Source organism: Muntiacus reevesi, chromosome 1, assembly GCF_963930625.1.
Source record: "Muntiacus reevesi chromosome 1, mMunRee1.1, whole genome shotgun sequence".
NCBI classification, from domain to species: domain Eukaryota; kingdom Metazoa; phylum Chordata; class Mammalia; order Artiodactyla; family Cervidae; genus Muntiacus; species Muntiacus reevesi.
Window position 1 is genome coordinate 128,533,292 of NC_089249.1, and position 12,554 is coordinate 128,545,845.

The 12,554-nt window shown below is 38.3% G+C and overlaps 1 protein-coding gene across 5 annotated transcripts in view; it reads right to left on the reverse strand.

The window, feature by feature from the left end:
- Positions 1-12,554, reverse strand: part of ST6GALNAC3 (ST6 N-acetylgalactosaminide alpha-2,6-sialyltransferase 3) — a 614,185-nt gene that overhangs the window by 242,356 nt on the left and 359,275 nt on the right. The window contains exon 4 of one of the 5 annotated variants that reach the window (XM_065910835.1): positions 10,823-10,909. The exons of the other annotated variants lie outside the window; for them this stretch is intronic. Within the exon in view, the coding sequence (XP_065766907.1) occupies positions 10,858-10,909 (52 nt within the window). The 3' untranslated portion in view covers positions 10,823-10,857. Of the gene's footprint in view, positions 1-10,822; positions 10,910-12,554 lie in introns of those variants that run through there. 5 annotated transcript variants of the gene reach the window in all.

Sequence of the window (12,554 nt, forward strand, 5' to 3'; positions counted from 1 at the left end):
TGCACTTACCTTCAGTGCTTCAGCACCTCCACAATGATACGACTATGCTGTGTAATACGAATATCTTAGTTAATAAAGATCTAATAGTCGAAGATCTATTCTCAACTAGAAGAATTAAGGCAGACTGACAACTTCTCCCAGAAGCCTTCAACTATATCCCCTTCTCTTTTTCCTACATCCAAATCAACAAAAGTTCAAGAAAACTTGACACGTTCAATATTGTAACTCTGTGGAGAAGCATTCTTGGAGAGAATAAATGACCTATCCACATCAAGAGACTGTTACATGGTAATTGTGCCTGGGCTTCCCTGATAGCTCAGTTGGTAAAGAATCCACCTGCAGTGCAGGAGACCCCAGTTCAAGTCCTGGGTAGGGAAGATCCCCTGGAGAAGGGATAGGCTACCCACTCCAGTATTCTTGGGGTTCCCTTATGGCTCAGCTGGTAAAGAATCCGCCTGCAATTTGGGAGACCTGGGTTTGATCCCTGGGTTGGAAAGATCCCATGGAGAAGGGAACAGCTACCCACTCCAGTATTCTGGCTTGGAGAATTCCATGGACCAGATAGTCCATGGGATCACAAAGATTAGGACACAACTGAGCGACTTTCACTTTTCATGCATTATTTAGCACTAACTTGAATTATCCTTTTAGAGAAAATTACCAATTTTTAAAAATGTGGTTTTGCTCCAGTAATCGAATAGCACAAGTACGTTATTTTTTTCCATATCTGGAGTTTTAACTAGTTCTTCACACCACATGAGACAAGCTTCTCCATCCACATTGCCAGTCTCACTAAATGTTTCTAGTTTCGTTTCTTTACTGTTGTTCAGTCATTAAGTCATGTCCAACGCTTTGCGATCCCATGGACTGCAGCACGCCAGGCTCCTCTTCTTTCCGGTCTCCTGAAGTTTGCTCAAATTCATGCCCATTTAAGTCAGTGATGCTATCTAACCATTTCATCCTTTATGCATGGGTGTGTGCTAAGTTACTGCAGTCGTGTCTGACTCTGCAACACAATGGACTACAGCCTGCCAGGCTCCTCTGTCCATGGGATTCTCCGGGCAAGAATACTGGAGTGGGTTGTCCTGCCTCCTTCAAGGGATCTTCTTGACCCAGGGATGGAACCCACATATCCTACGTCTGCATTGGCAGGTGGATTCTTTACTACTAGCACCAGCTGGGAAGCTCCTCATCCTTTACAGTGAAAGTGAAGTGAAGTGAAGTGAAGTCGCTCAGTCATGTCCGACTCTTTGCGACCCCATGGACTATAGCCTACCAGGATCCTCAGTCCATGGGATTTTCCAGGCAAGAATACTGCAGTGGGTTGCCATTTCCCTCTCCAATATATACTTCTCATTAAATCATATAGTCTCTTCCTGCTGATTTCCTCATAAGAAAAACATACAATGAATGAAAAAGGTGATGACAATCGTCATAACTTACTGTCCTTAGGTTTTATGTTTTTTCACAAATTAGCAACAGCAATTATCTCACTTATCCCTTTGGAATGTTGAGTCCGAGAATGGAATATTATCCACTATCTTAATTTTATGGATATACTCCCCAGATAACCACCTGATCCAGATAATTCAGGCAAAAGAGAAATTACATGTTAGTGGAGATAATGCTATGATGATAGCTGTTGTCAAACAGTGCTGATATGAACTCAAAATGAATATAATTTGAGAGAAATACATGACAGAGGGATGACGACTAGCTCATATACTGTCAGGGTAATAAATATCTAATGAACAAAATTGTAAAGCAAATAGTAGGTTGAACATACACCCAAATGTTGATTCTTGACTCAGAGTCAGAGAACAGAATGATTTGTGTCTCTGTCTAGAATGATAAAGCATCACTTCTTCATAAGCTAATGAGTAGCACCATCTGGCATGATTACAGAGGAGCAAGATCTTAGGAAAGGGAAGAGTAAAATGACAGAGCTGCAGCAGGATTTTCACAGGAGGTTAAAATATTCCTCACCATTAAAAATAATCATAATAAAAATAACTTTAGATGCCGACAGAACACTATGCCAACAGTATAAAGATTATAGGACCAAATGTATTCAAAACAATTGAATATGATTCCTGCTATTTCAGAATCTTTCAGTATCCAGTGGCTTTCAAAGTGTGGTCCCAGGACCACCAATGACAACATTATCTGGGAACTTGTCAGAATTGCAAACTCCAGAATCTTGTCCAAGACCATCAACTCAGAAACTCTCAAGTTAGGATTAGCAATCTGTGAACTAGCCCTCCAGAGGATTCAGGTGTAGGCTCATGCTTGAGAGCTATTGCTTTACAAGTCCAAATAAGAGTAAGAGATTTTTGCTGGATACCAAAAAAATTAGCTAATTTGGTCTATTCTGTTTAAACAGCTGGTCTACATGCTAAACAATAAAGATCAGTCAAACTGGTTCCTTGAGTAACATGATGATCTCTTCAAACAAGAGAGCTGCCATCCTAGTATCCTTTTGTAGAACAAAAGCAGACCAATTTGCCTTAAACCTGTACCTTGATATAGCAAACAGCTCATGGTTACTAAGGGGGAAAGGACGGAGGAATAAATTAGAAGATTGGGATTGACTTATACACACTCTCTACTGTATAGCGCAGGGGACTCTATTTCATGCTCTGTTATGACCTATATGGGAATAGAAAAAGTGTGGAGATATGTATATATATATATAACTGATTCATTTTGCTATATAGAAGAAACTAACACAACATCGTAAATCAACTATGTGTGTGTTAGTCACTCAGTCATGTCCGACTCTTTGCAACTCCATGGATTGTAGATCACCAGGCTCCTCTGTCCATGGGATTCTCCAGGCAAGAGTACTGGAGTAGGTTGCCATTTCCTTCTCCAAAATAACTATACTGCAATTTTAAAAATTAATTTAAAAATCTGTATCTTAACGGCATGGTTTATGAACACATGTATTTTCTTCCTTTTAAGCTAAGTTTTTAACCTACTTTGGCAGACCCCATGAGACAAGTTTTGCAAGTTTGCCAGAATCCTTTATTTACTTAATTGGTTTTCCATCCCTTGCTCATTCATTCAGCAAATATTAAGTATCTACTATATGCTGTGCACTATTCTAGGTGCTGGGATATATAAGTCACAAAAGCAGACAATGATTCCTGCTCTGAAGGAGCTTACATCCTGGTAGGGGAGAATGACAAAAATAATAAATGATAAAATCCATAAGTATATAAACTGTTAGAAGGTAAACAATGCTATTGGGGAAAGAAAAAAGTTAAACAAAGTAAAGCGAACTGGGAATGCTGCTTATGAGGTGCGGGGATTTCAATTTTAAATAGCATCATGGTCGACTCACTGAGTGGGTGACAGGAGCAAAAGCTTGAAGGAGTTGATCAGTTGATTATGCAATATAGGAAGAGAAAGGTGATCCAGCAAAGAGCTGAGATGAAGGCCTGTAGGAGGAAGCTTGCCCAGTGTGTTTGGTTCATAGAGGTCAGAGAGGAAACAAGAGGTCAGATCACCCTGGAAGGCATTATAAGTCACTGTAAAAACTTGTGCTTTTACTCTAAGAGAAACAGGGGACTAAGAAGAAGAGTGACATGATCTGAATTCTGCCAAAGCACTTATCAGTTTTCCTCTATATATAATTTCATCAACCATTCATGAAGCAGATTAAAAGACACTGTTACTATTTTTTTTCTTATATGTTCTTGAAGTTATTTAAAAGTATTTTCACTAAGGCAATTCACTTTCTTTGTTGTCAGTGAAGAAAATGTTATCTAGAAAATAATTAGAAGGTAAATTGGGCAATGATCAGTTTTTCTTTCCTTGGGTTTTCTCTTTTCTGCCTTCTGTGGCAGTTGTTGTGTTTGCTGCCTAAGGTCCAAGAGTACAACCTTGGGTCCTAGGAATTGTTTTTTCACTGGGCAACTGACAGCAAACAACTGTGAGTGAAGTCTTGGAAACTGCTTTGTCACTGAAGTGAAACTAAAATGGAAACCTGTATTTGAAGAATGGCTCTGTCACTGACTTATTAAAGAACCAGTGCCCAGCTACAAAATCACCAGAAAAGGTAATAGTCTTGCCAACCTTTGGGTAAGACAGAGCAAGGGGTGGCCTGTCTGAGTAGAACTGTGGAAACTTTTCTATCAAAATCCATTTCTATAACTTGCCTCACTTGGTATTACTGTGACCCCTATATACTGAAGAAAAGTGTTTGGAAATTCACAAGTACTTCAACAAGTAGCAAAGGGACTTGTAAACTTAAAGACTATTGGTATTATTTCTTTCACTCTTTTACTCACTTGTTTATTCATTCACCTATTAAACATTTACCAAATACCTATTAGAGTCAAACATAGTATCAGGTGGTGGGGAAACAAATATATAAGAGCTGATATATCAGCTCTTAAAGAGTTTATGGACTACCTGGAAGATTAGACATAAATGACAATGATGCATGATAGAGAATGATGGCTTTTATTTTTAAAAAGTCCAAAGTCTGTGGACTCTAAGAGTAGGAAATGAGTTCTAATTAGAGGTATTTCAAAAGGCTTCATGGAAGAGGTAATATTTAATTTACTCATAAAGAATGCATTTGTGTGCATGGTGATGGGAGGAAGTAAAATTTAGACAGAGGAGCAATTTCTACAAAAGCATAAGGGCAAGATGGTACTCATGGTCACCCATGTGAGAAGCGAAGACTTCAACTAGACCAGCACTGTGGTAATGATAGAAGAAAGAAAATGAGTAATTGGCTGAGGCCATTTCAAGGAATCCTGAAATATCTGTGGGCCATTTACTTGAAAGAAGTAGAGTGAAAACACATTTGTATGCTGCTGCTAACTGCTAAGTCACTTCAGTTGTGTCCGACTCTGTGCGACCCCATCCCTGGGATTCTCCAGGCAAGAACACTGGAGTGGGTTGCCATTTCCTTCTCCAATGCATAAAAGTGAAAAGTGAAAGTAAAGTCGCTCAGTCATGTCTAACTCTTCACGACCCCATGGACTGCAGCCTACCAGGCTCCCCCATCCATGGAATTTTCCAGGCGAGAGTACTGGAGTGGGGTGCCATTGCCTTCTTTGCATTTGTATGCTATTTGATGGTAAACCAACACTGTACTAGGTCTGAAAATAAAATGCTAGGTCTGGAAATAAAATGGACATAAGCAACATCCCTATTCTTAAGAATTGTGTTGTCTAATGAGAGAAATAGACAAATAAACTCAGTAAGGTCAGATAAATATCTTCATTGAATTCTTAAGGACCTCAGGGCACTATGTTTAAATGGCCGGGAACAGGTCATAGTTACAAAATTGGAATCCAATTACAAGCAGGTTACCAAGGTTATTTGAAAAATAGCTAGTCTTCCCTTATATATTTCTCTGATTCAAGGGACGGTGAAATATACCATCTCTTCATTCAAAGCAGTCTCAAATAGTGCAATTCAAAGTATCACCTGGAGATTAACAGCACTGGCCTGGCTTGGGAGCTTATTCAAAATGCAAACTCTCAGGATTCACTTCAAATCACCTCAATCAGCAGGTGACTGAAAGCACACTCAAGTCTGAAAAGTACTATACTAAACAGAAAGAGGGGAAGGGAGGGAGGGAGGGTGAGAGAAAGCAAGGAATGGAGGGAGGAAGGAAGGAAGAAGGAAAGAAAGAAAAGTACTGTACAAAGAAGACTCGTTTCTCAGAACAAAAAGCTAAGAAGGTAAGTCCATCAATAATACCACATCTAATAAAATCTCTCATGTTTGTTTCCAGAGAAGTAAAAATTCAATTCAATAAACATGTGTAGAGCTCCTACAACATCTCAGATACTATGCAAGTTGCTTTGAAATGGCTGTCCAAACAATTAAAAACTAGTAGTACAGATGGACATGGTATAGATTGAAAAGTCTCAAGAAAACAACTCTGTCTTGAGTCCAGGCACACAAGAATTGAAGAAAAAAGAAATTGCCCCTGGTTCATATATTTTATGGACAAATATATAATCTTTCTTAATTTTTTTCGTTTTTATCTAAACTTGAATAGAAATGAAAAAAAAATTTTTTTAAAGGAGGAGAAATCCAAATTATAGTAGAAAGTAAAACAACTGAAGAGATAAATCTTATGACCTAAAGAAAAATCCCATGGCTTTAAATTAATAAATAAACAGTAAAAAAAAATGAAAACAAGAACTTTAAAGCCTTTATAAAGTTAAAAGTGTAGGTATATTCTAATGAATCTTCTGACTGAAGGCCTATTTGTCTTTGAGTTTCACACCCTTTGTAGTGTTCAAAAGCCTTTATACTGAGGGAGTGTTCAGCATAATTGTCTATTGGGATGTCTTTCTACACAGCATAATCTCACTGTGTATGGAGCTATTCAGTCAAGTCATATCCTAAGGCCCAGGAGAAGACCAGTCTCCAAAGTAGACTGGTTGCAAGTTTTGATTTCTACAACTACCAGTAGTCTGATACACTTCCTTTTAAAAATATGGTCACTGAATTAAAGATGTTTCTCTTGTTTTAATCCTAAACTAAACTGTCATGTCAAATATAGTTTCACCTAGTATGTACCTGCCTGCACCTTTGCCCAAATGTGTGTATTTTTGAACATGAAACAATTCAGTACTGATATCCTGGTAAATTACAAACATCCCTTCCATCTTCCCATTAATAAAATAGATTCTTCCCTCTTTTTATTGAAATTTTAATTTCCAGTCCATGTGTATTATAGAGGAGGCTTAATGTAGGTCACTAGATGCCATCATGAATAATGGGAAAAAGGAAGTCTCCTGTTTCCTAATGCCTGTTAGCATGAAAACACAGCCCTGGATGCCTTATTATGCTTTTTGACTCAGGAGTCCTATGGGTCTGCCATAACTGCTGTGTGAACTCATTGTTTCTGCCAAATACATCAGCTGGGGTGGGAACATTAATTCATGTTAACAGAGATGTGTCAACGTTGCTCCTGAAAAAAGTGCTGAGATGTTATATTTGCAAAGATCGTCTTTAAAGGAAAAATACTGTTTTTAATATTATGTTCTGTCTCTCAATCCAAGAATTTTTCTACTGTGCCTATTTTTTTGGGGGGCCAGGTTTTCCTGAGATTAGTACCCATTTATCCTGCGTTAGAAACAATTAGGTAACTTTGTTTTTGAAGTCCAGGTAGAATGACAGTACCTTTTTGGGCAACTAGGCATGGGTCTGTGCCTTGTGGCTGGCTCTCTGGCTAACACAGTTTCTGATTTTTGTTTCTGCCCCTACCCCCAACCTTGCTGTACTGCATTTGTTGAGGCAGTTTCCCTGTTTTGTGTCCCAACAAAGGGGGACATTCAGGGAGTTCCCAAATTTTCGAGGGAGAGGCTTGAAACCTCTTTCCACTCTAGGAACTACTAAAGTTTGCAAACCTAAGGGATGTGAGCCAATTTAATCCCTAAAATCGATCACACAGTAGCACAAGAAACTTTCAAAATGGTCAAAGCTATGTCAACTGTAAATTGGCTCTTTACAAGAGCATTTGCCAGCGAACAACCACAACAAGGGCGTTTGCCTCTGTGGAGTTGAACCCTGTGCTGCTACAGCTGTTGACCTTCAACACCCCCTTAGGTAATTTAGGGTGAAGTGAGGCACTCTGCTCCAGGGATTCTGTTGGAACAGGTCTTTATGCAGTTAAATATTTTCAGAAACTGATTTCATGATCCAAATCCCTGCATCTCTTCATATCTAGAAAAGCACTCAATCCCTTCTTACTGACATGAGCTTTCTTGTGGCTAGCAGAAAACCTTTTGTAAGTAACCACTTGACTGCATGGAACTCCTCCTTCACCAAAACCTTATATATTGACCTTCCCCAACTGCCTCTTTGGAGCAGTCTCTCAGAGCTATCTGAGAGCTATCCCTGGCTGCAGTCCTCATTTTGCCCCAAATAAAACTTAACTCACAACTCTCAAGTTGTACATCTTTTTAGTCGATAGCTAAAACAGCGAAGCTGCACTTAAAACCCACTGCGCTGCACTTAAAACCCACACCGGATGACAAAACCATCTCCAACATCAGATGGGGAAAAACCACACATTGCTGGTTTCTTTTTCTCTCTGCAAGATTGAATGGGAATGGATGGAGCACACGGACAAAGACTAGCCATGCATGGTTGATACTTACCAATCCGTTTCTCACTTTGACAGTGTCTTCTGAAAGTGACTTTTGTATATCCTGTTTTCTAAATGCTTTAAAAGTAACTCCTTCCCTTCACATCCTTTGAACCTGAAGCAGTAACATCTTGAAACATTGATCTATTTGCTGCTAGCTTTCATTAATTTCATCCATTCCTGAAGGCAGAGCCACATTTGTGTCCACTTAATGAAGACCTATTTAGGGCAGCTCAGGGCCCTTTATCAGGCCTGAATTAGCTTTGCAGTTTTAATAGGAAATATAGCTTTCTCAGTTGTTACTTAATTCAATAATGTGTCCACATTTGCTAATGTATTTATAAAGTGGGAGGCAAGCTGCAACTGCCTATCTGTCCATAAGTAAGCAGAATGTCTCACACAGGCTCTGCTACCTCTCCAGGAGAGTTAATATTCATTCTGCATCTGTACATGGCCAGGCACATAATCCCATTCTTCAAATGTTGAAAGTAGCAGCATGTGCCAGTGTCAGCCCCACAGCACCTCTAGGGTATTTCAGTCTCAAGATGTATTAATGCAAATGTGTAAATGTCAGCAAGCTAGTATTATGTATGCACACCCATCATTCAAAGGGGGAAAAGAGATCTATTTTGGTTCAGATTATTTTCACTCAGTGCAGTTCAGTTGCTCAGTTGTGTCCGACTCTTTGCGACCCCATGAACCACAGCACTCTAGGCCTCCCTGTCCATCACCAACTCCTAGAGTTCACCCAAACCCATGTCCATTGAGTTGGTGATGCCATCCAACCATCTCATCCTCTGTCATCCTGTTCGCCTCCTGCCCTCCATCTTTCCCAACATCAGGGTCTTTTCCAATGAGTCAACTCTTCACATCAGGTGGCCAAAGTACTGGAGTTTCAGCTTCAGCATGAGTCCTTCCAATGAAAACCCAGGACTGATCTCCTTTAGGATGGACTGGTTGGATCTCCTTGCTGTCCAAGGGACTCTCAAGAGTCCTCTCCAATACCACAGTTCAAAAGCATCAATTCTATGCTCAGCTTTCTTTATAGTCCAACGCTCACATCCATACATGACTACTGGAAAAACCATAGCCTTGACTAGATGGACCTTTTTTGACAAAGTAATGTCTCTGCTTTTCAATATGCTGTCTAGGTTGGTCATAACTTTCCTTCCAAGGAGTAAGCCTCTTTTTATTTATATTTATTTATTATACTGTCTTAATTTCATGGCTGCAATCACCATCTGCAGTGATTTTGGAGCCCAGAAAAATAAAATCACCCACTGTTTCCACTGTTTCCCCATCTATTTGCCATGAAGTGATGGGACCGGATCCCATGATCTTAGTTTTCTGAATGTTGAGCTTTAAGCCAACTTTTTCGCTCTCCTCTTTCATCAAGAGGCTGTTTAGTTCTTCTTCACTTTCTGCCATAAGGGTGGTGTCATCTGCATATCTGAGGTGATTGATATTTCTCCCAGCAATCTTGATTCCAGCTTGTGCTTATTCCAGGCCAGCATTTCTCATGATGTACTTTGCATATAAGTTAAGTAAACAGGGTGACAACATGCAGCCTTGATGTACTCCTTTTCCTATTTGGAACCAGTCTGTTGTTCCATGTCCAGTTCTAACTGTTGCTTCCTGACCTGCATACAGGTTTCTCAAGAGGCAGGTCAGGTGGTCTGGTATTCCCATCTCTTTCAGGATTTTCCACAGTTTATTGTGATCCACACAGTCAAAGGCTTTGGCATAGTCAATAAAGCAGAAATAGATGTTTTTCTGGAACTCTCTTGCTTTTTCAATGATCCAGCGGATGTTGGCAATTTGATCTCTGGTTCCTCTGCCTTTTCTAAAACCAGCTTGAACATTTGGAAGTTCACGGTTGACATATGGCTGAAGCCTGGCTTGGAGAATTTTGAGCATTACTTTACCATCGTGTGAGATGAGTGCAACTGTGCGGTAGTTTGAGCATTCTTTGGCGTTGCCTTTCTTTGGGATTGGAATGAATACTGACCGTTTCTAGTCCTGTGGTCACTGCTGAGTTTTCCACTGCTATATTTTTACTACAAGGCCTTTAATTCCAAAGTTTCCTGGTTTGTTGAAGGTGGTTGTTTTCCAGAAAAAAAACATTTGGTAAGTGAAGATATAACGGTGACCACTACCCAAAGGCCCTAGAATTCCAAAGAAAACTGAGCCCCAGAAATGAACAGAGAAAGGGCAAGCAACCTCTCTTTTTGTTCTCTCAGTCCTTCCCACAAGGTCACCCTAATTGACAGGCCAAATAATTTTATTCTGATAAGACAGCAAATTAAATTTCATTTGGTTTGAAAAAGTGTTCCAATATGTGTATGAGTTGGTCTAAATTCATTCTAAGAAATTTAACAGGGTACATATTTCTTTTATTACTTCATGTTTTCTCAATAACAAATTCCTTGAGATAAAAATTAAAACCGCTGGAAAAATGAAAAGATGCCCATTGTAAATGGAGGAGGGGGCTTATATTTTTTAAAAGGACTTTGATAATTTGAAGAAACAAGCTGAGAGGCAAATATTTCTTTGAAGAATTCCATTTAATCATTTTCCTATCATGAATCACTTTAATGACTAGGGACACATTTTTTTTTTCTAACTCTATGAATTATACACGATAACGGTGACATAATGTCGCCACTAAAAACCTGATGATGAAAATTAGCACTTACCTCCAGAAAGTGCAGGCAAATCAACCAAATAGTTTACACAAAAGTCAAATTATACGGATATTCCTTTTTCCTCACCCCTTCATACCTGCAATGATGTATTCCACTTAATTCTATTTACTTAGGAGAAAAATTTTTAAACTTTTGTTAGGATATAACTAATACACACTTTGTGAGCATGCACTCACACAAATGCTTGTATTAAAACATCTTCTTTGATGCAGAATAATCTTAAAATGTTTACAGTAATCATATTTCTGGTTGCAGTGTTACTCTTAATTCTAAGAGTGTTGTGTGTATACTGTGGGATAAAGCACATGAGTATTTACATTGGTTTTTCTAGAACCTGTGATTGCCAGCAAAGCAGAGAGAAGACAAACATAAGACAGATGAGGTAAAATAAAAACCTGATAGTCCTGAATTTGAACTGGAAGTTTCAATTTGAACTCATAATGATTATATCTTTAAACAGTATACACAGCATATGTTGTTAATATACTAGTTCAGGCTAATGGAAAGACCAAGAAACAAAGACCAATCCAGTAGTTATGAGTACCTGTAGAAGAGCCAAGATTATGCTCTCTTCAATACTATCAATAAAAGGGCCAAAGTTCTTTGGGAAAAATGTCTGGACTTGGCATGCATCAGGATATGTACAAGAAAAGCCTTAAACATCATCTAATAATAGGAAACAAAAAGAATTTACAAAACTTTGTTTTACAAAACTACTAAAGACATGTCAAAAGGATGCAAAAGCCAATTTGAAGACATTCCCATAGCTCAAAATAGGACGATTTAAGCATAAGAACATAATTTTAATGAATTAAAGTATTTAAATAGGTTTAAGTATCTAAGTCAATATGTAAATACTGAAAACAATAAATTTACTGGTCATTTTTTCGAGGATGATGGTGTCAATGTCTTAAAACTAGTAAATTAGGAGAAATAACTTGTACTATCTTCCATCTCACAGTAACCAAATGGTTGATGACAGCAAGTTTATAATGTATATCAGCTAATAAGTGAAAAAGAAATCATGAAATATCACCATTTTGCACCATAATTCTAATGAATTACTGGATTTAGACAATGATCATTAATGACTATTAACATAAAAAGAGAGAAAACAGTCTTCATTCTGATAGAAGTATCACCTAATAATCTTGATTTAAAAAAATTTTTTTTAAATTAGACCCAAATCCAATAAATCCTCAATATCAGTAAGTCCTCTACATAGAAACCTTCAAGTTGCAAACTTTCAAAGATGTGAACATGTGTTTGAATGTCCAATTAAATAAATTATTCATGTGTCTGGCATACACTGCCGTGTGTGTATCCTCTGCAAGTGGTTATACAGTACTGTATAGAGTACTGGTACAGTATCTTTATTTCAAGCCCAGGATGTCCAGAAGCAAGGGTGAAACCAATGGTGATGTGGCTGGTACTGCTAAGAAATGCCAACTATTGTACTGTGCTACTGTACTTTTCAAGGTACTCTAAAATGAAAACCATTTTCTTTATTTTTTGTGTTTGTTTTTTATGTATTATTTCTGTGAAAAGTATTATAAACCTGTTACAGTACAGTACTATATAACCAATGGTGTTAGTTGGCTACGTAGGTTAACTTTGTTTGACTTAAACGAACAAAAATTAGACTTACAGATTCACTCTTGGGATGGAACTCATTCAGATGTAGGGGACTTACTGTACAGAGGTATCAAAGCAGAAGTAAT